The 25,463-nt window shown below is 43.1% G+C and overlaps 1 protein-coding gene across 1 annotated transcript in view; it reads left to right on the plus strand.

The window, feature by feature from the left end:
• LOC124625619 overlaps window positions 1–24,674 on the plus strand; it is a 753,924-nt gene extending 729,250 nt beyond the window's left edge. Inside the window, exons 5-6 of the mRNA XM_047149187.1 lie at window positions 24,247–24,462; window positions 24,670–24,674. Of these exons, the coding sequence (XP_047005143.1) occupies window positions 24,247–24,462; window positions 24,670–24,674 (221 nt within the window). The remainder of the gene's footprint in view (window positions 1–24,246; window positions 24,463–24,669) is intronic.
• The last annotated feature ends 789 nt before the right edge of the window (window positions 24,675–25,463 follow it).

The following is a 25,463-nucleotide window of genomic DNA, read 5'->3' on the forward strand; positions in this document are numbered from 1 at the left end:
AATCATACAACCTCAAATCGACTACGAACTTATAGCCACATAGTTTGACACACAGAGTATTCTTTCGTCAGTAGGAAAACACACATTAACTATTTTTAAAATGGTTTCAAGTTTTACCTTCGTGGCTTTTGAACAGATTAGGTTATCAGTCCTTCACGGGAAAAATTTGTACAGAGTTTATCCTTGAAATTGCCGGAAGAAGAAGATGGCAATATCGCTTCGAATCAGGACAGGATAGCAGACCATTGCCAAACACACAATAAATGCAATTAATCAATGTTGTACGCTCGCAATAACTACAAGCAACGTAACTATGTGCCCCTTGTATGCTCAGTTTGCAGTTATATTAACTATGAATTTTTCTCTGGAATTTTGCAGCACTGATTCTGAACTGAGTCATAACTGCAGAAATTTCATTCTAGTTACAATGGCACATAGCAGTTGCTTCAGAGTGCATACTATAGTTATATGTAGCAGTTTGGATTTTTTTAAATTTTGATAATTTACTTAGTGTACGTAACATACATGTTCAATTGTTGGACATGGACGTACGAGATTGTTTCAGCAGGTTGATTAGTTATTATAGTACGCAGATAGGTGATTGTGTTCAATTATAAAATACTACTTTGGACGTGTATTTAAGTAGTCTTACAAGATCCATGTCGGGTCATGAGGACGCATCAGCTTCGGAACTTGATGTTACGTATGAATGCAAAACTGTGCAACTTTTTTTTTACCCAACTGCCTTCTGAATTCCTCTCCTATGGCAAACTTTTCATCTATGAATAGCACTTGGAAACTACGTCACCAATTACACAATACTGTGGTCAAGACGCACATCCTCAGAAATTTCTTCCTCAAATAAGGAGTATTTTTAATAATAGAAAATATATCTTGACTAGTAAGGCTTTTTTTTCCAGTGCTAGTCTGCTTTTTATGTCCTTCTTCGGCCATGGGTTATTTTGCTGGCAAGATATTCCATTCAAAAGATCCTGTAATTACTGAGGAAAACAGTGTCATCAGCGAATCTTCTCATTTATGTCCTCTTACCCTGAATTTTAGTTGCTCTCGAAAACCTTTGTTTTATTTTCGTTACAGCTTCTCCGATGAAAAGATTGAACACTAGGACGACAGGGTATTTCCCTGTCTTACACTCTTTCTACTCCGAGCAGTTATGGGTAAAATAGTGGTCAGCTATATGATAATGTGGGTAATATACAGTGTACAGGGTGGTCAATAACCGACTGAAAAGCTTGTAAGAGAATTGCAGGTCAGGTGGTGCTGGAAAATAATTGTTAAGAAAAAATTCGATACGTCTTCCGATGTCTTCTTAAATTAGGCTGAAGGCCCAAATCATGTGACGCCTTATTGGCAAAACAACCTTAATGTAAAATGTACACCCAAGTGCGCTCAGAAGTTCTGAGGGTCGGCCTGGAATTCACACACTAACACTCGCTTAGGTGAGACAGGCAGTCGGTCCATCCATTGTCGATGCGACGACAACCCAACCGACAGACAATAAAGGGCTCATTGGCAATATAAACTCCGCTTCACCCGACCAGCACACAACAGGGAGTTCAACGTAACAACGTAGAAGGTATTGGCGTCCACCACCAACTGTACATTGAGCTGTCAGACTACAAACCATGCTGGACAGCGACAACACGATGAGGAAAATACACTGTCTGAATTTACGTCAATGGCCAGGGCAGGTAACCGGAACGTTATCGGCCACAAGGCAGAAGATTCCGCTGGTGCTCTTCATTTCAAATAACCAAGTGCAGTTAAACTCCAGCGGAGTCTGGCTAAAGTTTTCCAACTTGAAAACACACATTGTTGCTTGTGGGTGTATGCCAACAGCCGACAACGAACTCCAAACGACACGATGTGGACAGTCGTGACTTGCTGGTAGTCAAAACTCAACTTTAATATCCAGGATCAGTGAGCCACGAACCTCGTAGCAATAGGAATAGCACCACACACTCCGACACCGCATAGAGGCCACTAGCGGGCCCGACCAAACTATGAGCCGCAGAGATTTCCGCACTGCTGCAGGCCAACTGACTCACTGCCCAGTGCTGGCAACGGTGAAAGGACCAGGTATACGTCAGCCGATGAGACGACCGACCAAAGGACCAACCAACGGTCCCCCCGCTCAAATCTCCCGCTGTCGGACAGTTCATGTGCGTCGCCAGCGGTCGGCGAGCACTGGCTGTCGGCGCCTCACCGGCGCTCCGTCCCCGACTTCACTGCTGCTGTGTCGTGACTGCACTGCTAGTCCAACTGACTGCCAGAAACACAACGACCCGGAAATACTATCGGTCACTCCAGAGATGGTACGACTGTGCACTTATCGATACGCGCTGCTGCTGTCGCTCAGGGGCAAGTAAGGCAGGAAGTTAGTGACGCCAGGAAATGGAATAAGGAAACGAGGAGACAGTACTGTAATAGATGACAAACAATGAATGTGATATACGCGAGCCGTGCACGGCTCACTCAGTAGAGATGTGTGTCCCTAAAAAGGGCAGTCGCATATGATTGAGAGACAAACACCGGTACAAGGAAGGCAGCTGTGAAGAAAGCTTGAGTAACAAATGATACACTTCAATAGTTTGAGGAAATTCAGGAATACAGATATGCAAGTCACTTAGTAATGAAATAAGTAGGAAGGGCAGCGAAGCCAAATGGAAATGGCTGCAGAAAAGACATGAACAAAAATTATTGTCGGGAGGACTGATTCAGGATATAAAAGAGTCAAAACAGCCCTTGGTGAAATTTAAAGCAATGGAGGTAACATTATGATTGCAATAGAAATTATTAAGTTAAGCGCAGAAGAAAAGGCAGATAGTTGGAAAGAGTACTTTGAAGGCATCTGTAATCTGGAATACTTGTCTGATGACGTTATATAACATGATACACGAGTCAATATGGATGCCATAGGCGATCCACTATTAGAATCAAAATTTAAAAGAGCCCAAGAGGACACAAGATCAAATAAGTCATACATAACATTCCATCTTAATTTCTAAAATCATTATGGCAAGTGGGAACCAAACTACTAATGTAGTTGGTGTGCAGAATGTGTCATACTGGCGACGTACCATAGCACATCCGGAAAAGTATCATCCACAGAATCCCAGAGATAGCAATGGCAGATAAGTGCGAAAACTGTCGCATGATCAGCTGTGCAGATCATGCTTCGAAGATGCTGACATGAACAGTATGGAGAACACTTGAAAAGAAAATAGAGGATTCATTACAAGACGATCATTTTGGTTTTAGGAAACGTAAAGGCACTAGAGAGGCAAACATCACTGTATACTTGATAATGGAAGCAAGGCTGAAGAATGATTAAAACATGCTCATAACATTGGTCGACCTGGGAAAAGCGATAGACAATGTAAAATTGTGTAATATGTTCGAAACTCTGAGAAAAATTAGCGTAAATTGTAGGGAAAGACGGGTAATATCCAACAAGTACAAGAACCGAGAGCGAACAATATGATTGGAAAACATTGAAGTGCTCGGATTATAAACGATGTAAGACAGGGGCCCAGACTCACGCCTCTACTGTTCAGTGTGTATACACCTAAAAGGGAATGACAGAAATAAACGGAATAGTAAAGAGTGGGATTAAAATTCCGGTTGAAAGGATGTCACTGATAACATCTGCTGACTACACTGCTGTCCTCAGTGAATGTGAACACTTACGGGATCTGTCGGGTGGAATGAACAGTCTAATGAGTACGAAAAATGAATTCCGAGTAAACCGGAAGAAGCCAATGGTAGTGAGATGATCAGAAATGAAAAAAGCTGGAAATTTATCAAAAATGGCGATAATGATGTTGACGAAGTTAAGGAATTTGCTACCTTTGAAGCAAAATTACCCATGACAGACGAAGTAAGTAGTGCAGGCAAGAAGGGCATTCCTGGCCACGATAAATCTACTGTTATTAAACCGTGTCCTTAATTAGGAGAAGAAATTTCTGAGAATGAACTTTTGTAGACCGGCATTGTGTGACAGTGAATCGTGTACAGTGAGAAAAAATGGTTCAAATGGCTCTGAGCATTATGGCACTTAACTTATAAGGTCATCAGTCCCCTAGAACTTAGAACTACTTAAACCTAAGCTGGACGGTGTGGCCCTGCGGTTCTAGGCGCTTCAGGCTGGAACCGCGTGACCGCTACGGTCGCAGGTTCGAATCCTGCCTCGGGCATGGATGTGTGTGATGTCCTTAGGTTAGTTAGGTTTAAGTAGTTCTAAGTTCTAGGGGACTGATGACCACAGATGTTAAGTCCCACAGTGCTCAGAGCCATTTGAACCATTTTTGAACTTAAACCTAACTAACCTAAGGACATCACACACATCCATGCACAAGGCTGGATTCGAATCTGCTACCATAGCGGTCGGACAGTGAGAAAATCGTAACATAATAGAAGGGAAATCAGGTGAGATGATAAGAAATGAGGACTTCTCTGCAGATTCGGGGAAGGAAGGAACATGTGAAAAACAGAGACAAGAGAAAAAAAAAAAAAAACGTCTGGCCATGTGTTACAACATCAGGAAATAACCTCCATGGCACTAGAGGAAACTGTAAATGGTAGATATTGTAAGAAAAGACAGAAATTTGTATACATCCAACAAATAACTGAAATCGTAGAGTGCAACTGCTGCTATGTCATGAAGAGGTTGACTCAGAGATTTGTAGCGGTCCGCATCAAACTATCCAGAAGGCTGATGACTTAAAAACTTTACTTCTCATATGTGTCAGCATGTAACATGTTGTTTAGTATAAGAATGATTTGTGATATGAAATCCCTTTGTTGTTTAGTTGGGAATGACATTTTCATTGGTAACCTGTACTGTAGACTGAAGATACAGGGGGCGCGATATTTACATTCACTGCAGTTATGTGTTTGGAGCATTCAGTAAATGCACCTACGGTCTATTTGCCACCTTGTCCTGGACGTGACTGTGCTCCGTTCCCCTTCTTGTAGTTTTGTGGATAAACTCCGTGTAGAGTTTGCCCATCAAGGACTGACAGCAGAAGCAGTAAATAACCCACGATTATGTGGGTCCAACCTAAAACTATGCATCAATGTCAGGGAACCATTACAAAAACGAAAATTTTTAAAATTCGCGTTGTGGATCTAGGTGAGTTTGGTTTCGGCGTTTATTGTTTCCTTACGGCTTTTAGTTTCTCTGGTCCTCGTCCGCATTCGTATGGCTCGCGTAAGAATATTACTCCTGGAACTCGATATTTGGCAAATACTAAGATATGTAAAATTCTAGTAACTGTAACTTATAAAACTTACTAGCTGACGAAAACTGTGTGCCGGTCCGGGACGCGAACTTCGGATCTCAGCCTTTCGCGAGCATGTACTCTCCCTATTGAGCTATCCAAGCACGACTCATAACAAGTCCTCACAGCAATACTTCCGCCAGTACCTCATTTCATATCTTTCACACTAGTAAGTAAAGGTGTGAAGATGTGTCGTGACTCATGGTTGGAAAGCTTAGACTGTCGAACACGTTTCTCCAAATGGCTAAGGTCCCAACCTCGAGTCTCGCTGCGGTACACAGTTTTAATGCGAAATTAAGTTTCATATCAGTGCACACCCCGCTACAGAGTGAAGATTTTATTCTGTAATTACAACTTCTTATCATATATAGCTGAGTGATTAGAGTTCTGTGATGTGGTCGGTATTTTATGAAGTGCCCTCGTCTTTCGGCATGCCGATATTAATTATTTGATCTTCGCCTAGAGTCCCACATTATTTAACAGCTGACTGTGTCACCTTTGTTCAAGGGTGAGGAAACGTTATACCTTTACATAATTTTGATCCACTGTAGACAGGATTCTGGGAATAAAAATTTGTTTCAGTTAATTTCGTCCATCTATGTAGGAAATATTTACTCTTCATACAGTTCTCTCCGAAATTATACCGAGTAATTACGCTACGTAATATTACACAAATTACGGCGCATATAATGGGTGGTTGCAATTTATGGCGAAGCTCGTTAGAACAATGACGGCCCCTTTGTGCTGTTGAACATGAACTGAATTTCTCGTTGTAAAGACGGAGACTATTGAATACACAGAGAGTAAAATAAATCTTTGCTCGATATATCGTAGATGACCATATCTGTGTAAAATTAGGTATAGGAATGAGTCTTTCCACATTGGAGGTGCAAAATACACTCCTGGAAATTGAAATAAGAACACCGTGAATTCATTGTCCCAGGAAGGGGAAACTTTATTGACACATTCCTGGGGTCAGATACATCACATGATCACACTGACAGAACCAGAGGTACATAGACACAGGCAACAGAGCAGGCACAATGTCGGCACTAGTACAGTGTATATCCACCTTTCGCAGCAATGCAGGCTGTTATTCTCCCATGGAGACGATCGTAGGGATGCTGGATGTAGTCCTGTGGAACGGCTTGCCATGCCATTTCCACCTGGCGTCTCAGTTGGACCAGCGTTCGTGCCGGACGTGCAGACCGCGTGAGACGACGCTTCATCCAGTCCCAAACATGCTCAATGGGGGACAGATCCGGAGATCTTGCTGGCCAGGGTAGTTGACGTACACCTTCTAGAGCACGTTGGGGGGCACGAGATACACGCGGACGTGCATTGTCCTGTTGGAACAGCAAGTTCCCTTGCCGGTCTAGGAATGGTAGAACGATGGGTTCGATGACGGTTTGGATGTACCGTGCACTATTCAGTGTCCCCTCGACGATCACCAGTGGTGTACGGCCAGTGTAGGAGATCGCTCCCCGCACCATGATGCCGGGTGTTGGCCCTGTGTGCCTCGGTCGTATGCAGTCCTGATTGTGGCGCTCACCTGCACAGCGCCAAACACGCATACGACCATCATTGGCACCAAGGCAGAAGCGACTCTCATCGCTGAAGACGACACGTCTCCATTCGTCCCTCCATTCACGCCTGTCGCGACACCACTGGAGGCGGGCTGCACGATGTTGGGGCGTGAGCGGAAGACGCCCTAACGGTGTGCGGGACCGTAGCCCAGCTTCATGGAGACGGTTGCGAATGGTCCTCGCCGATACCCCAGGAGCAACAGTGTCCCTAATTTGCTGAGAAGTGGCGGTGCGGTCCCCTACGGCACTGCGTAGGATCCTACGGTCTTGGCGTGCAACCGTGCGTCGCTGCGGTCCGATCCCAGATCGACGGGCACGTGCACCTTCCGCCGACCAATGGCGACAACATCGATGTACTGTGGAGACCTCACGCCCCACGTGTTGAGCAATTCGGCGGTACGTCCACCCGGCCTCCCGCATGCCCACTATACGCCCTCGCTCAAAGTCCGTCAACTGCACATACGGTTCACGTCCACGCTGTCGCGGCATGATGCCAGTGTTAAAGACTGCGATGGAGCTCCGTATGCCACGGCAAACTGGCTGACACTGACGGCGGCGGTGCACAAATGCTGCGCAGCTAGCGCCATTCGACGGGCAACACCGCGGTTCCTGGTGTGTCCGCTGTGCCGTGCGTGTGATCATTGCTTGTACAGCCCTCTCGCAGTGTCCGGAGCAAGTATGGTGGGTCTGACACACCGGTGTGAATGTGTTCTTTTTTCCATTTCCAGGAGTGTATAAATGGCATACTGCATAGTCAAGCCTTAATTAGGGCAAGTATTGCTCGGTAGATGTTAAAGAATACCGTTCAAAAGTGGAGAATCACTGCGCGAAATTGTAATAGCCGGCAGCTGTGGCCGAGCGGTTCTAGGCGCTTCAGTCCCGAACCGCGCTGCTGCTACGGTCGAAGGTTCGAATCCTGCCTCGGGCATGGATGTGTGTGATATCCTTACGTTATTTAGGGTTAAGTAGTTCTTTGTCTAGGGGACTGATGGCCTCAGATGTTTAGTCCCATAGTGCTTGGAGCCGTTTGCACCATTTTGAAACTGCAATATCTCAAACGGCTCCTACCATTATATTGAACGCACCAGACTTATTGCCTCCGCGTTTTTTCTTTTTCTTATACATGTGAGACTTTAAAGTAGGCAGAATGTTTCATACCCAGTGCGACTGGCTATGGTCGCTGTTAGAAAACATTTGCTGTGTCACACAACTAACATTCAACGAATTACACGGCATACCTCTTGTGGGATTTAAAGTAAGTAGAATATTTTATACCCAGTGCCACTGGCTATCGTCGGTGTTAGAAAACATCTGGTGCGTCACACAACTAACATTTAAGAAATTACACGCCATACCCCTTGTAGGAGATTACGAGACAGCTAGGTGAACCATGCCTTAACCGAATCGGTGCGTCGGATTGAAAATTACAATATGTCTGGTATACTGTTGACGCAAGAGCGGTTCTCAAGGAGCCTTCTTTCACACTTGTTATGTTTGCGTATTGTGTTTGGGCAGAAAACACGATACGCAAACATAACAGAGTTAACGCGAGTTACTAACAAGTTACACACACTACACGTTTCTATTAGAATGACTTATGACTGTGCTGGCCGGAAGTGTGTCTACACAAAACAGAAAATCATTGCAAAATTCGTGTTTACTCAAAATATAAAATCATGGGAAAATGCTGAGAAGGAAAGATACGTGTAGTGCTACTACTGCAAGATGCAGAATCACCGTGATCACAATTCTGAGTGCATTTCCCGACAAATACAAACATCACGACAGCTGTATAACATGAATTATTTTGTTGATAAGTGTTATAAAACACAGCATTTTATATGACTTTCTGTGACAAGCATCATGAACTGGAAAAATCTTCCGATATCGGGGCACGTACTTTTCACAAATGGCTCTGAGCGCTGTGGGACTTAACATCTGAGGTCATCAGTCCCCTAGATCTTAGAATTACTTAAACCTAACTAACCTAAGGACATCAGACACATCCATGCCCGAGGCAGGATTCGAACCTGCGACAGTAGCGGTCGCACGGTTCCAGACTGAAGCACTTAGAACCGCTCGGCCACGACGGCTGGCACTTACTTTTTCGTACTCTATTGACAAACGTAGCAGGATTTTAGCAGAAAAGTGACTAAAGCTCTGAGTGTGTTTCTCTAAGCATAAAAGCCCGCATCTCGTGGTCGTGCGGTAGCGTCCTCGCTTCCCACGCCCGGGTTCCCGGGTTCGATTCCCGGCGGGGTCAGGGATTTTCTCTGCCTCGTGATGGCTGGGTGTTGTGTGCTGTCCTTAGGTTAGTTAGGTTTAATTAGTTCTAAGTTCAAGGGGACTGATGACCATAGATGTTAAGTCCCATAGTGCTCAGAGCCATTTGAACCATTTAAGCATAAAACTAATGGCAACCAACATTTTAGTAGCTGTAACACACAGTCTACATATGACTATACGACTACGAGGCAGGCTGAATGCAGTACGTGCAAGGAACCATCAAACGTGTGTTCTGCGATATCTGACTTGTAACAGATTTCATTCTTTCTTAATCTCGCTTCATCAATAGTTCAGAGCAACGACTTTCAAAAAGACTGCGATATGAGACACATCCACAATTTCCACTGCCTGTCCGATGAAGGCCCCAGCGAACTTCCCCCTGCTTAACTAGACCCCTACACATCTTCTTCTACGTACTGATGTTAGTGGTAGACGTAATACAATAATCGGACCATTAAACTGAGATGTAGTCATAAACACGTCATTTAGAAACTATCAATTTTCACGCCTCTAGTAAATATTTTACGGTTTAACAGATACCATCCGTTGGCGTTGCAGTAACCCTGGCTAACTAATCCAGTTTTAGTGATGATTTCCTCTCTTTTCCTCTCTAGACTTCATTATTGCAGAGCTGCCAAAGGGCTTGTATTGTCACAGAAGCCACTATACCCGACAACAGAAGATAATCGAAATGACATTCTTACCAAATTCGTTAATCCCGTGTCATACATAGTCAGAATGTTCAGCTATCAGCTTTAAATTAGTTATTCGATATTGTGGCTTAGACTATCAATTACGCAATCTAAACAGAACTTTTGCTCTTTAGGACTCGTAGTACAAAATACTCATATGTCTATTAAATACATGATTGTTATGAACAATAAACATATACACTGCCCTGTAAATTGTTTTTATTTTATATCTAAAAAGTGAACACACTTGATGGTTCATCCCCTGAGTAATATAGTTTTGGAACTTACTTCAATGAATGAGTCTTACCTCTACATAACTTCACTGAATGCTGTCTAGTGCCCAGTAACGTTCCAGCTTCACCTTAAGCTAAAAATTTTACACTTATGTCGTATCCGTTAAACAGGATTTTAACACTGAACTTTTATCACCAATACTGCCTTACCTCAAGCGTAGTTTACGTAATTTTCAGTTGCCGGTGGCAAACCAAAAATTATCTCCACCAGCATGGGACTGACTTGTGCAGTCATACTTTTAATTATTTTTAATTCACCAGTGCTAACGTTAGGACCAAATAACATGATTAATTAGAGACACATTTAAGAAGACTATTGCTACCCACTTTCAGACGGACGTTAGGCAAATAGAACTGCCGTAATACGGCGATATTGTAAATTACAAAGGAAGGTTTGAAGGTTACTGTGTCGAGTTAAATATTTCGATCGTATATTTACTCTCATGCCTTTTAAATATTAAATCACGCATCACTATGAACATTCTTTCGTGAACTGTTGATATACATTGACAGAAAAATAACTTTAACACCAAAAGTAATTAATGTCGAATAATGAAATTTCTGGAATATATGTGTGTAGGTAATATATTTAAATCATTAACATTCCAATATAACAGGTTAATGAATGCGCATGATGAGCCATTTCTAATGTAAAGTGGTGGTTCATTAGTTAGTGCAGGAGCCAAAATCTGGAGTGTTAGGACGCAAACGCGCACGCATCGTGTTTTTCAGATATGGGATACCTATTGCGCTTGGTCGGTCAGTACAGGGACGATTAACGCTGTTTGTGGATGACACTGCGGTTGTCGTACTACGATGTCCTGTATGTGCTCGATTGGAGTCAGACCTGGTGATCGAGTGGAGAGGTCGGTTGTAGGCCCCCACCAGGCTTCATTGTGAGCAACAAACGGCTACCACTGGCACCGAAGCAGAACTAATTTTCTTGAGGAAACGCAACAGACCTCCATTCTGCCCTCCTATGAGCTCTCGTTTGACACCAGAAGTCACAAATGGCCGTGGTTTGAGGTTAGTGTAATGTAGGGTATAAGGCGTCTGGCTTGGGTCTGTCCTTGAAGTAACCGATTTGTAACTCCTGTAGTGCACGTGCCCGTATGGAGGCCGGTATTCTTGTGACAGAGCTCTCTCGTGACCTTCGCTGCCGGCAATCATTTACATTGGCTACATTCCTACCAAGTCTTTCAGCAATATACCAGAAATAATATCCAGCTTCTGGTAGTCTTTTTTCACGACCTCATTCAGACTAACTGAAGTGTTAATAATGGCGTCTTTTTTGTCTTAGGGCCGGCCGTAGTGGCCGTGCGGTTAAAGGCGCTGCAATCTGGAACCGCAAGACCGCTACGGTCGCAGGTTCGAATCCTGCCTCGGGCATGGATGTTTGTGATGTCCTTAGGTTAGTTAGGTTTAACTAGTTCTAAGTTCTAGGGGACTAATGACCTCAGCAGTTGAGTCCCATAGTGCTCAGAGCCATTTTTTTTTGTCTTAGGGAGTAATAACTAACATCAATTCGCAGGTAACCAAACTTCAGGACCTTTACAGAGTGGATTAAAAAAAAACTGATTTGCGTCCCCATAGTGGCGCTACTAGCACCTGTCTTATGCAACTGGCGCGAAACTTGTGTAGACATAGTGTTTCAGATGTAGAAAATGGTTCAAATGGCTCTGAGCACTATGGGACTTAACATCTGAGGTCATCGGTCCCCTAGAACTTAGAACTACTTAAACCTAACTAAACTAAGCACATCACACACATCCATGCCCGAGGCAGGATTCGAACCTGCGACCGTAGCAGTCACGCGATTCCGGACTGAAGCGCCTAGAACCGCACGGCCACCGCGGCCGGCTTTTCAGATGTAGAAACACGCCTACTAACTTTCGTTTGAGTCGCACAACATTAATGCGTGTTTCTTTTCTTTCTTTTTCCGTCAGTGTACATACAGTTTGTAGTCGTTGATTTGGGGTACATCACTTTATATTACTGGGCGTTGTCCACACACATATACGCTGTTTTAGAGAAAAATCTCGTCCTCTGCTCACTCCATGACGTGTGTGCTACACGTGTCTGCGCCAATACCGAGCAGTGTTTTCCTCTTCAGATGCGACCTTGCTGACGTTTGACGGGAAAGGAAAGGCCTGCGAACTGGACCGGTGACCTCCCCTAATCTCTTTGAATCCTTTTAAAGTAAATTCAGAATCACTATGTTGGTTATAATTTTCATGCATCCATATACACACGTATTTACAATTCTGTACTACACATTTTGCGAAATTTGCTATTTGATATCTAGATTCCATTTGTTATAATTAGTAAACAATCCTTTTGCTTCTTCAAATCATTTTCATATCTTTCCGTGTGTTCTACGCACTCACACCTCGGCTTTTGGGCTGTCGCCTCGTATCCCACGCCCAGTGCTCTATCTTTACCATGGAAGGCAATGAATGTTATGAAACTGCGCAGTTCTCCATTGCGTCAGTCACCAAGGTACACAACGGGTTGCTCGTCATATTTCTCTTCCCAGTGGCTCTGAGAACATTTCAAGTTCTCCCAGTAGCGATGTGGCTGGTCTATTGAAGATGGAGTTTATGTATGAAGTATAGATTACAATCCAAAAGGAAATCAGTCTACGCAATAGAGGCGATTGATCAACTGAAAACATATGCTGACTGAGAAAAGCCAATAGACAACGACATTGGTTTATCAACGTGTGATATGGGATGTTATTTACTCATTCTGTAATTATCTGGGTTTGCATGTCTTAGCAGGCTGTTCTAGCTCGAGTGCCCGCCAGCGGGCACCTGTAGAGCCACAGGTGAGCGGAGGTAAGGGAACAGCTGAGATGTGGCCAGTCACAGTATCGAGCTGAAGCCTAAGAGTGACGTCAACGTGGTGTTTCTGATCGCACGTATTTGGCCGTCTGTTTTCTGACCGTCAATGGAAGCCACGACATGTGGAGAGGGGTAGGGGATGGAGTTGAGGGGGGTATTTCGCCACCCGTTTTCTAATGAGAACATTCCTTCACATTTTATCCAGGGTAAGTACTGGCTAGGCACAGAGTACATATGTATGTCCAATAGTTTTATTAATTTCTTAATTTTATGATTCCATTTCTTCATTTTTTTTACTTTCTTTTCTTTCTACAGTCATACTACGAGTACATCAAATGGTTAAACTTCTTGGCTTAGTCTATGAATTTTAGTTTTTCACACATTGCCACATATTTGTCAGAAAACTAGAAGTTTTAAAGGGCTTCTCAAATCTTCTTAGTCGTTATGTATTCTTATACATCTTTTCTTTTTGGAAAGATTTATGTATGTTTCTATTCCCTTTTAAAGATGAGGTTAATAGTACCCTTTCTAATTTCAAATATAGCATTTACTATTTTCCTCTTCACATCACTTGTCGGAAAGTATGCATTCGTATATTTTTAGTTTATTGAGGTGCTTTGTTTCTTATGCCAGCCTCATGATAGCCCTTGACGCTTGCTAAAAGTATTCCACATTGGAATTGGTACACTAGTACCTTCCACCCACAGGCTTACCATATAGCCTGCGAATAGCACGTCCTTTTCTACACTAGGAATTTCATCTATTATTAGTGTCCAAGTTTCATCAACACCGTTTGTTGGACGATGTGCCACTACATCACAGATAATGCAAAACAATGGACATCTTCTCTATCCCTGTATTCCTCCGTTAACGCCTGTTCTTGTGTTTTTGTCCACAGGTATTGAATGAAATGAAAATTGCAACCGGAAAGCATATTTCATAAATTTAACTGCAGCCATTTCAGTTTTGCGCTCCAATTTTCGGTGATCATGCAGACATCCTATTTTGCAATCCAGAAGAAAGTCTTTTATTTTGCTGGGAGGTGCTTGTGTCCTTCCAATAACACTTGGTATGATGTACTCTTGTTTGAATTTTTCGAGCAAATGTGAAACGCCGCATCCATAACAATGAAGATCTTCCCCGCTTCTTCACAAGTGAACGCCAGGAGCCTTGTCAGGAACACAACCATCTTCATTTTTCAGAAAACTACTACCGTCAGTTAATTTGGATACGTGCACATTTAGACTTTCTCGGCGAATCTCCATGATGAAGTCTTCTCTGGTTATCAGCCAAGTCAAGGCGTCGTTCTGCGGCAATGTTTCAACAAGTCTCCTACTTGTCATCTTCAGATATTGCCTGAAGATGACTAGTAGGAAACTTGTTGAATCGTCCTAGTGTTCGCTTGTGACGAAGTGTAGAATATCCTTTATGAAAATGGAAATGTTCTTATGGATGACACGTTCACATTTGCAAGAAAAATTAAGACAAGTGTACACCATACACAGTGATATTGTTAGTCTTCCTGATTACGCGTCAAAATCACATATAGGAAACTTGCTGAAACGTTGCCACAGAACTTCAACTTGACTCGTGTGACAACCCGAGAAGACTTCATCATACATTTCAAAATGATTTCGCTAATGAGAATCTCCGATTTAGTGGCAGGGTTATGGACCGTCCCAGTAGCTTCCCTTCTTGCTTCACACAGAACAGTCTAGTCCTCATAATCTGGTATATTTGCGGTGAAATCTAAACTTTAATCTTTCAGATATTAAAATTCTTCTTTAAGAATTCGGGAAACAGGCTCTTTCTAGATTCAGTTTTTCACTGTGCAACGGAGCGTGCGCTGATATCAAAATTCTCAGCATATTAAACCTGCGTGCCTGATCGTCAGTTGATCGACAACTGTGTCTCTCTTTGAACAGCAACGATATTTAAAGCATTACGAAGTGCTATGTCAAACACGTCTTCAGGTTTTCTTGCAAAATCTGTTTCCTTTTCGCTTATGAAAATCCGACGGTTTTCCACTAATTTTTATTTTTATATACGTTCTTATTTATTTAGTTCTTTATAGTCGTCTCCGTTGTTGAAACAAAGGTTCCAATTTTGGTACGTAATTTATTAACAACTAGTGCGGGACTTTGATGGACAGTTTATTTATGCAGGTGCAGATAGTAAAAGAATATCTTTACGTATATTTGAGATGTCAGCTGGATTCCACTTATTTCGTGGGAGTAACGCCTAAATAAATAACTTCTCTCTCTTGAAGGAAATGGAGCCCTTCTCCTTGATACGACAGCTATCCTACCTTGGAACTGAGAGACTACAGGGGTGGTCCGGGTCGAGTAGTGATAGGAAACGGGATAGGAAATGGGACTTAACATCTGAGGTCATCAGTCCCCTAGAACACAGAATTACTTAAACCTAACTAAGGACATCACATACATCCATGCCCGAGGCAGGATTCGAACCTGTGACCGTAGCGGTCGCACGGTTCCAGATTGAAGCGCCTAGAACCGCACGCCCACTCCGGCCGGCGGTTTGGTTCACTCTGCTCTCAGTCTACCTGTCTTGTGGTCGGAAATATACCACGTCACCAGACCAATGCGATCTGCGACATGGGGGTGCATTCATTTGTGGAGACAGGAAAACGAAGTGAATACACTGGCTAATGATTGGATTTACAGGTAGAAATAATAGTTAGTGAAGTTGATGGTTTTAGTTTGCTTTCACAACACATAAAAATTGGGAGAGAAAGACAGATAACCACACACAATCAGGTACAAAATTCTATGCAGCTCATGGGCAGCGGGCTTCATAGATGAAAAGGGGAGAGGGTCCGTCGAAGTGTACAGGGAACACGTAAACGTGCACCACACACCCAGTTATACTAAATCAACAACAGCCACTCCCATTAAGGACACTGGCCACCCATCCCATTACATCATTGCATAAAGTGACAAGAGGTACAAAGTTAATTTGAAAGAATAATTAGATATTTCCGTTCTTAGCTCAGTACATTGTGACAAGTTTCTAAATGTTAAACTGTAGTCACAGTTTCTTAAAACAATCGTCCAAAGTTGACGGTCTGTTTTATTAAAAAATGAAAGTAGTTTATGTAAGCAGTCAAGAGAGGCTGGAATGCTATATACATCTGAATGTGAAATTCTTAAGTTGTGATCATGGACTTGAAAAAAATGGGGAGATGGCACTATGTACTTTCGCTGTACGTTGTTTTGAAGTCAGAATGGGTTGGGCTTGTCGGCGTCTTAAATACCCCAAAACATTATCAGATTGCTGTTTTCGATTGCTCCTTGTTCATTATTTCTGTCGTGTTTATGCAACAACTGTTTTAAGTACTAAACACAACAGTGATTACGTGAATAACATAGTGTCAGGAACGAAATTTCGTTTTTCTCTTCTTAACTGCGTGCTTCCTTAGTAATACGACACATTTTCCCTCGTTAATGTAACTGGTTTTTTGATGATATATTTGGAATAACCATGAACAGCAGAAAGTGACGTGAAAAGAATGCTTCCTTAATCACTTAATTCCTACTTTACTACATTTGTATCAGTTGCATATGTAGCCGGAATGTTTGCTTACTAATACAGCTTCGTGTGCGTTACATTTCCGGGTTTCAACTCATATGCAGAACATTTTTAATGTTCACGTTTGCGAAATTTTACACGCAGATGACCTATGTCTCTGGCTGTTCTAACCAGAACTTTTTTCAGGAAAAAGGAAATGTGAACAATGAATAATTACCGGCGGAAAGAATTCAGAGCATAGCAATCATAAATCATGTATACAAAAGTAATATTTCTTGAATTTCTTCGACTGAAATGTGATTCCTTTAAACTTGCTGGCAGTTTTGATGAAAGAATTACGTGTCCACACAATCGAAGCAGCAGATGCTATTTGAGATACAGCCGCAAAAGTCGATAGTTATCCCCAACGGTCTCGAAACTGGGTATGGGCTTATTAGAGTGACATGACGCGGTGAACCATGGAGATATAAATGCGATGAACGTAATGTTTTGGGCTACGTAATATGCCGGACGTCGACTTCAAGTTCGTGGCGTAATGGCAACGTCCTTTCTTCTTTATCTCAATGTGTTTTTTACGGTGATCTATGTGCAGATATTTCAAACATAAATCTAATTAAATACACTATTGAAACGAATTAAAATATACAACATCTAAAATAAACGCATCTTTCTGTACAGAGTTATATCTCGACACGTTTACTCACTGGTACACGCAGTAAATGAACGTTATCGTAATTCAGGTTAATGTCACGTACATGTAACTGCGATGCAAGCGACGATGGCAGCAAGTGTTGATTAACTATTAGTAAAAGGTGACCGAAGCAGAGGAAATTTATTTATAAATTTGCAACATAGTTACAGACTTCAAATATTTCTTCACAACATGGATTAAATTTAGTTTTATAGCTTTTCGGTTTTCGAAGTCTCAGTAGCAGCGTTCCCCTTTAACCTGTCTGAGTTGAAATTTCATACGGGTCAAATAAGAGTCATCCTGGAGTTCGCGAGTGGACGTGCCCCACGGTGCTGCGTTGGAACAGCCTAGTGCTTAATAAAGGGTGACTATAATTAAACTTTCACTACGTGACACAGTGCAGACGGAAAATAGTTTATCCTATGGGTACGAAATTGGGCAGGAATGATGTTCAGACTGTGCTCTGCAAGATTTGCTTTTTTCGCTGTGTTAGTGTTGTGACTTCCCGTCAGGCGCCGATACTGGTACGGCGACGTAGCGTTGAAACAGAAGCATCAGTGTGTTACAGTTGCAGACAGACAACATGGGCCTGAACAAGGTGAGAAGGGATTTAGTGTAGACCTGTTTCATTGAAACAATCGCGATAGCGGCGCTGTTCTTCATGAATACAGACACATTAAAGGAATACGAGGGCTTCTCTTTGCGCCGCGGGGTTGAAGAACAAGACTGGAAAGTTCGAAAGAACTGGTGGTTTGGGAATTGCTCCCGGGAGAGGCCGAAGGCCAGTTGCGCAAAAATTGTTGAGGAAGTTTCTGTATCGATGTCTGAGAATGCTGGACGGAACGAGCGAGCTTCGATCAGTGCGGAAGCTGTGTCACGAAGCTGAACATTCCATGGTCCACCGTTCGAAAAGTGATGCGAACAATTATTAAATGGTATCTGCACAATTTCTAGTGCAGTTCCACGCTGTGGTGGATGCTGATGGTCGTCACACTGAACAATGTTTGTAACCTGATAACGGAAACATGATAATGAGTTAATATCGCTCGTATGCTTTTGTTCTACAGTATACTGTAGAACGAAAGCAAACTAGCGAAATTCATTTATTACAATGTTGCTCTACCAAGAACCGACGGAAGATTGAGTTAACATGTAAACATGATAATCAATCAACAAATGTTAAATTCTGAAATTAAAATGTGTTTTATGCGAAGGTTTATTCGTTATTTCTCTTCTGCAGGACCTTGCAAATGTTTCCACAAATTTTCATTGTGCAACGATCACTCGTTTGTTTAAAATTTTCAAATGTGTGTGATTTCCTAGGGGACTAAACTACTGAGGTCATCGGTCCTTACACACTACTTCAACTAACTTATGCTAAGAACAACGCGCACAACAATACCAGAGGGAGGACACAAACCTCCGATGGGAGAGGCCGCGCAGTTCGTGACATGGCGCCTCAAACCACGCGGTCATTCCGCGCGGCTGACTCGTTTGTCACAAAGGCCGTCTCCAGTAGAGAAACTTTCAAGTATATATTTTTACTTATTTGTGTTGACTCGGCTGTTGCATACACTAATATGAAATAGAGAATAGCGAAAGAAGTCGAAGGAATGGGTGGGAATCAGGGATTTACAGCCGCACATGACGTTGTGGTAATGCACTTGCGAAAGTTGAAAATTTCTGCCTGAACTCGAAGAAGGATTTAGCGCTTCTCAAGAGCGTTTACACTAATCACTTCGGCCTTCGGCACAAGATTGCTGACCGACACAAATTTCCAATTTATCGCACACTGCAGCGCACCCTCTCTCGTCTATTAACCCTCTACTTGCAAATTAAGGACTCCCGTAGAGTCCGACAGACCAGGCACCACTCAAATATATACATTTCTGTAAGAACGCGACAGCTCCTTCGCCTTTCTTTCAGTTCCGATGCACTAATATCGTCAGATCACCTACGTGAATTGTGGGGGATTAACGGACGACAGACATTGCGTTCCAGCATTCCTTAAGATGGAAATCTGAGTCGGTCAGGCACCGTATCCGGATGGCCGGAACTGTTAAGGCAATCACCGACAAGAAGTGGTAAATCCGGGTTCCACTCCTTATCCGGTATGATTTTAATGATTTTACAACTCGCGCTGTTGCATTATCAGAATAAACTGTGGGACTGGAAATCACATCTTCCCACCCATCCCTTCTCTTCCTTTCTCCATTCTCTCTCTCTTATGTGTAATATAATCTTTCTTTTCCATCAGTCTTCTGACTTGTTTTATGGGACTCGCCATGAATTCCTGAGCCAACCTTTTCATCTTGCAACCTACGTCCTCGATTACTTGCGGCATGTCTTTCAATCTCTGGTTTCCTCTATACATTTTATCCTGTACCCTTTCATCTAGAACCATGGAAGTTTTTACCTGATGTTTAAACAGACTTTCAACCATCTTGTCTCTTCTTCTTGCCAATGACTTTGATACATTCCGTTTCTAACTGATTCTCCAGAGAACCTCCCCATACCTTACCTTATCAATCCACCAACGTCTGTAGCACCACATTCTAGATGCTTCGCTCTTTGATTTCCGGTTATCACACAGTCCAGGTTCCACTACCACACTATAATGTGCTGCATAATACATTCTCAGAAATTTCTTCCTCAAATTAAGGCCAAGGACTGTCTTTTTGACACTGTTAGTGCCCTTTTAATGCTCTCCTTGCACCGTCCATCATAACTTATTTTGCTACCTAGGTAGCAGAATTCCTTAACTTCGTCTACTTCTGATCACTAGTTCTGATATTAAGTTTATCTTTGTTCTCATTTCCGCTACATCTTATTACTTTCGCGTTTCATCGATTTTCTGTCAATCCATATTACGTACTCATTAGCTTTGTTCATTATCCATGAGGATAGCAATTTAAGCAGCGAATCTTATCATTGATATCCTTTGAAGCTGCATTATAGCACCACCCTTCCATCAGCTTGAATTCCGTCAATGCTCAAGTAATGCCTAGATTGAACAGTAGGGTGAAAAGCTACATCTTTGTCTTACACACTTTCTAATCGGAGCACTTCGTTCTTGGTCTTCCAGTCTTATTGTTCCCGCTTTGTTCATGTCGATATTGTATATTACTCGTCATGCTCTATAGCTATAAGGAATTTTCATCAGAGTTTCTGACATCTTGCATTATTTGACAGTAATGAACGCTTCCCCAGGTCGACGAATCCTATAAAGGTAAGTCTTGCTTTCATTAGCAACCGCAACGTCAGAATTTCCTCTCTGGTGCATTTAGCGTCCGTAAAGCCAAAAGGATCTCATCTAGCACATCCTCAATCTTCTTTTCCATTTTTCTGCATGTTATTCCTCTCAGCAACTTGGATGCTTGAGGAGTTAAGGTGACTGAGCGATAATTGTCGCACTTGTAGACTCTTGCAACTGTAAGAATTGTTTCGATAGCTTTTTCCGAAAGTCGGATGGTATATCGCCATACTCACACATTACACACACAAGTCGATTTGTTGCCATTTCCCCCAACGTGTTGATTTTAGAAATTTCCTTCCGTCTTATTCGATCTGAAGGATCGACTAGACTAGGATTTACTTCCTATTTACTTCCAAAACTCTTTCAAATTCTGATTCAAATTCTAAATCCCCCATTCTCTTCAATATCGTCTCCTATTTCTTATCCCTATCACATCAGCATATCATCCCTCATATAGGCCTTCAGTGTACTTTGTCAACCTATCCGTCCTTCGCATTTAACACGGAATTCCCATTGCACTCTTAATGATACCAGCCTTGCTTTTAATTTCACCGAAAGTTACTTTTTCTTTTCTGTACGCTGAGTCAGTCCATTCGATAATCATTTTTTTTTTCGATTTCTTCCAATTTTTCCATTGCGCCTTACTTTCCCTGCACTTCCTATATACTTCATCCATAACTGACTTGTGTATCTGCATTCCTGAGTTTGTCTGAACTTATTTGTTGTTCCTCCTTTCGTCGATCAATTGAAGTATTTCTTTTGTTATCCAGAGTTTCTTCCTATTTGCCTTCTTTATACACATGTTTTTGCCCCCAGAATGAGTGATTTAAATTATTAGAGCTGTCCATTCGTCTTCTACTGAACTGACTACTGAGTTACTCCTTTACACAGCATCTATAGCCTCAGAGAGCTTCAAGCATATTGCGTCATTCCTACGAACTTCTGTACCCCACTTCCATGCACATTGCGTCATCCTGACTAGTCTCTTAAATTTCATCCTGCCGTCCATCACTATTAAATTGCAATCTGAGTCTATGTGCGCTCCTGGGTACGCCTTACAATCCTGAATCTGATGTAAGAATTTCTGTCTGACTATGATGTAGTTTATGTAGTATCTTCCCCTATCTATGGGCATTCTCCAAGTATATGTGCTGTCACTAACAATTTTTTATTGCAGAACTCAATTAGTCTTTCTCCCCTCTCGTACCTACTACCAAGTCCATATTTCCTCGTAACCCTTTCTCCTACTCGTTGCCTTACAACCACAGCCACTACCCGGTCTCCCATTATATTTTCATCTCGTTTAACGTACTGAAATACCCTTTCAATAACCTCATATTCTTTCTCCAGCACTTCATCTTCGGCTTGCCACGTCGACGTGTACATCTGAACTATGGTTGTCGGTGTTGGTTTGCTGTCTGTTCTGATGACAACAACCCTATCACTGAACTGTCCACAGTAACTCACTCTCAGCTCTACCTTCCTATTCATAACGTATCCTACGCCCGTTACCATTTTCTGCTGTTGTTGATAATACTCATATTCGTGTGGCCATTAATGCTCGTCCTCTTTCCATTTCACTTCACCGACGCCCCACTATATCTATACTGAACTTTAGCATATCCCTTTTTAAAATTTCCAGCTGCGCTGCCAGGTTCAAACTTCTGACATTCTATGTCCAGACTCGTGGAACGTTATCCTTTGTTATTGAAACTATTTTTCATGTTCACCTAACCCTTAGCAGTCCCCTCTCGGAAATTCGAATGACGAACTAATCCGGAATCTTTAGCAAACGGAGAGATTGTCGTGATACTTTTCCAATTACAGGCTACCTTTCCTGTGGATACACGTTATGTGTTTTTAATGCAGTCGTTTTCATTGCCCCCTGCATGACGTTTGGTTCGTGGGGCGCTCAATTGCACTGTCATCAGCGCCTGTGCGAAGTTCCAATTTTTTACACAGTCCAATATTTACACAATCCAAATTAGCCACCGTCACGAATGGTGATTATGATGAAATGATGAGGACAACACAAACACTCAGTCCTCGGGCAGAGAGAAATGCCCCTCCAGCCGGGAATCGAACCCGGAACCCCGTGATCCAGAGGCAGCAACGCTAGCTACTAGACCACGAGTTGCGGACGCCCCCCCACCTCCCCCCTTTTGCATCAACAGGCTGTTGATCATTGCTAATTCATCCGCATATAATGACAGTTTCCCATCCCTGGGACGTCCGCCCACGGTAGCTGAGTGGTCAGCGCGACAGAATGTCAATCCTAAGGGCCTGGGTTCGATTCCCGGCTGCGTCGGAGATTTTCTCCGCTCAGGGACTGGGTGTTGTGTTGCCCTAATCATCATCATCATTTCATCCCCATCGACGAGCAAGTCGCCGAAGTGGCGTTAAATCGAAATACTTGCACCAGGTGAACGGCCTGCCCAGCGGGAGGCCCTAGCCACACGATTATATATATATATATATATATATATATATATATATATATATATATATATATACAGTGCTATTACAAAAGATTGAAGCGATTTCATAAATTCACTGTTGCTCCATTCATTGACATATGGGCACGACACACTACAGATTCGTAGAAAAACTCATAAAGTTTTGTTCGGCTGAAGCCGCACTTCAGGTTTCTGCCGCCATAGCGCTCGAGAGCGCAGTGAGACGAAATGGCGACAGGAGTCTAGAAAGCGTATGTCGTGCTTCATATGCACTCACATCAGTCAGTCATAACAGTGCAACGACACTTCAGCACGAAGTTCAACAAAGATCCACCAACTGCTAACTCCATTCGGCGATGGTATGCGCAGTTTAAAGCTTCTGGAAGCCTCTGTAAGGGTAAACCAACGGGTCGGCCTGCAGTGAGCGAAGAAACGGTTGAACGCGTGCGGGGAAGTTTCATGCGTAGCCCGCGGAAGTCGACGAATAAAGCAAGCAGGGAGCTAAACGTACCACAGCCGACGGTTTGGAAAATCTTACGGAAAAGGCTAAAGCAGAAGCATTTCTTAAACAGGAGATTGGAAAACCGATGGATCGGTCGTGGTGGAGATCATGATCAACAATTCATGTCATGGCCTCCACGCCCTCCCGACTGAACCCCATGCGATTTCTTTCTGTGGGGTTATGTGAAAGATTCAGTGTTTAAACCTCCTCTACCAAGAAACGTGCCAGAACTGCGAGGTCGCATCAACGATGCTTCCGAACTCATTGATGGGGACATGCTGCGCCGAGAGTGGGAGGAAGTTGATTATCGGCTTGATGTCTGCCGAATCACTAAAGGGGCACATATCGAACATTTGTGAATGCCTAAATAAACTTTTTGAGTTTTTGTATGTGTGTGCAAAGCATTGTGAAAATATCTCAAATAATAAAGTTATTGTAGAGCTGTGAAATCGCTTCAATCATTTGTAATAACCCTGTATGTATATAATCATCCCTGGGACAAGTGACTGCCCTGAGGCTCTGTCCGCTCCTCCGTTTGCTTTGACGTGGCCGTTGGAAGAATGATGGTGACTTCTCATGGCAGAGGTCTTGGCCGCCATTGGTGATGGTTTTTATTCAAATTTTAAGTAGTGAGGTGGTTCGAACCTGTGACCGAAATCGTTTTGATTACTAATAAAAGACGATACCCTTAGTCCCCAGGGGTTCTGTGTACCTTCTTTGAGTTTAATTGCGCGCACCCTGCTCTGTGGTACTGCTGTGTCAGCCGTCAGTGTGTGTGCCCCGCAGGCCGGCCCATCCCGCGGCTGTACTGGCGGCTGAACGGCGCGCCGCCGCTGGAGGGCGCGCTGGAGCAGCAGCGGCTGCTGCCGGAGGGCGGCGTCGCGGCGTCGCTGCGGCTGCCGCGGCTGTCGCGCGCCCTCCTGCTCGCCGTCGTCTCCTGCCAGGCCGTCAGCAGCCCCCACGTGCCGCCCGTCGCCGCCAGCGCCGCCGTCCACCTGCTGCGTGAGTACACAGCCAATCCCACAGTGCTTTACTCCCGCCTACGTGGGCGAGGGCTGCTAGCATGGCAGATCAGCGAGTTCGGTCAGAGGGTTCTCTGTCCCCCGTAATAAAAAAAATTTAAAAAAAACAGATGAACGATGAACTTCAACAGCCGTCAAAGGATGTCCGCTCCGAGCAAATGCAACTAACAATAACGAACAAATTCAGATTGAAAAAGAGGGTCGCTAACGCACGTTTGTACAGTTGCGCTTGACCCATGGGTAAGCCGGTTCGAAAATATTTTCACTACCAATATTTGCCCGCCAAGGGTGAGAGAGGTGTCGGCTTAAAGTTCCTGGTCACCAGAATTTGCGTCACGGTCGTGGTTTAACTACCAAACCTTTCCGCAGTTCCATGAAGTGAGGACATCTGGCACTGCCCACGGTGACTTTAAGCTTGATGGTCCCCTTTGTGTTACTTGTGAGGCATAGCCTATGTGTCGGCACTAGGTTTCACACTCTCCCTTGTCTCAACATCACACACACACACACAGTCACAATACATGCAACTAATATTACAAAAATTGTACTGGAGCATGTTGCAAATAAAATACAAAAGAGAACAATTAAATCTTCCTTACAATAGGGATGGCAGTTATCGCTGGAACAATCTATCTTCGGTTATCTTTGTTGTTTAGAACGCCAATTTAATCGAGTGTTAAAAACGCTCAAAATAACCGGTTCCTGAAATATCCGATTTTTCGGTAGATCTATCCTCTTGTTTTCTGCAATAAATATACAAATCAAACAAAGAGTTAAAAATTTTGGCTCACTGCGTTTCAACGTTCATAGAGTGAAAAATACGAAATTTATAGACTAGTAAACGAAAACTTAGTCTGTTCAAAGTTCGCGGCTTTTCCGAAATGCAGTAATTGGCTGAATACTACGGTAAATAAATAAATAAAACTCCAGTATTTTGACGCAAATTTATTTAAAACTCTGCTCAACAATCATTTTGTAATC

Source organism: Schistocerca americana, chromosome 1 (assembly GCF_021461395.2).
Source record: "Schistocerca americana isolate TAMUIC-IGC-003095 chromosome 1, iqSchAmer2.1, whole genome shotgun sequence".
Classification (NCBI taxonomy): Eukaryota; Metazoa; Arthropoda; class Insecta; order Orthoptera; family Acrididae; genus Schistocerca; species Schistocerca americana.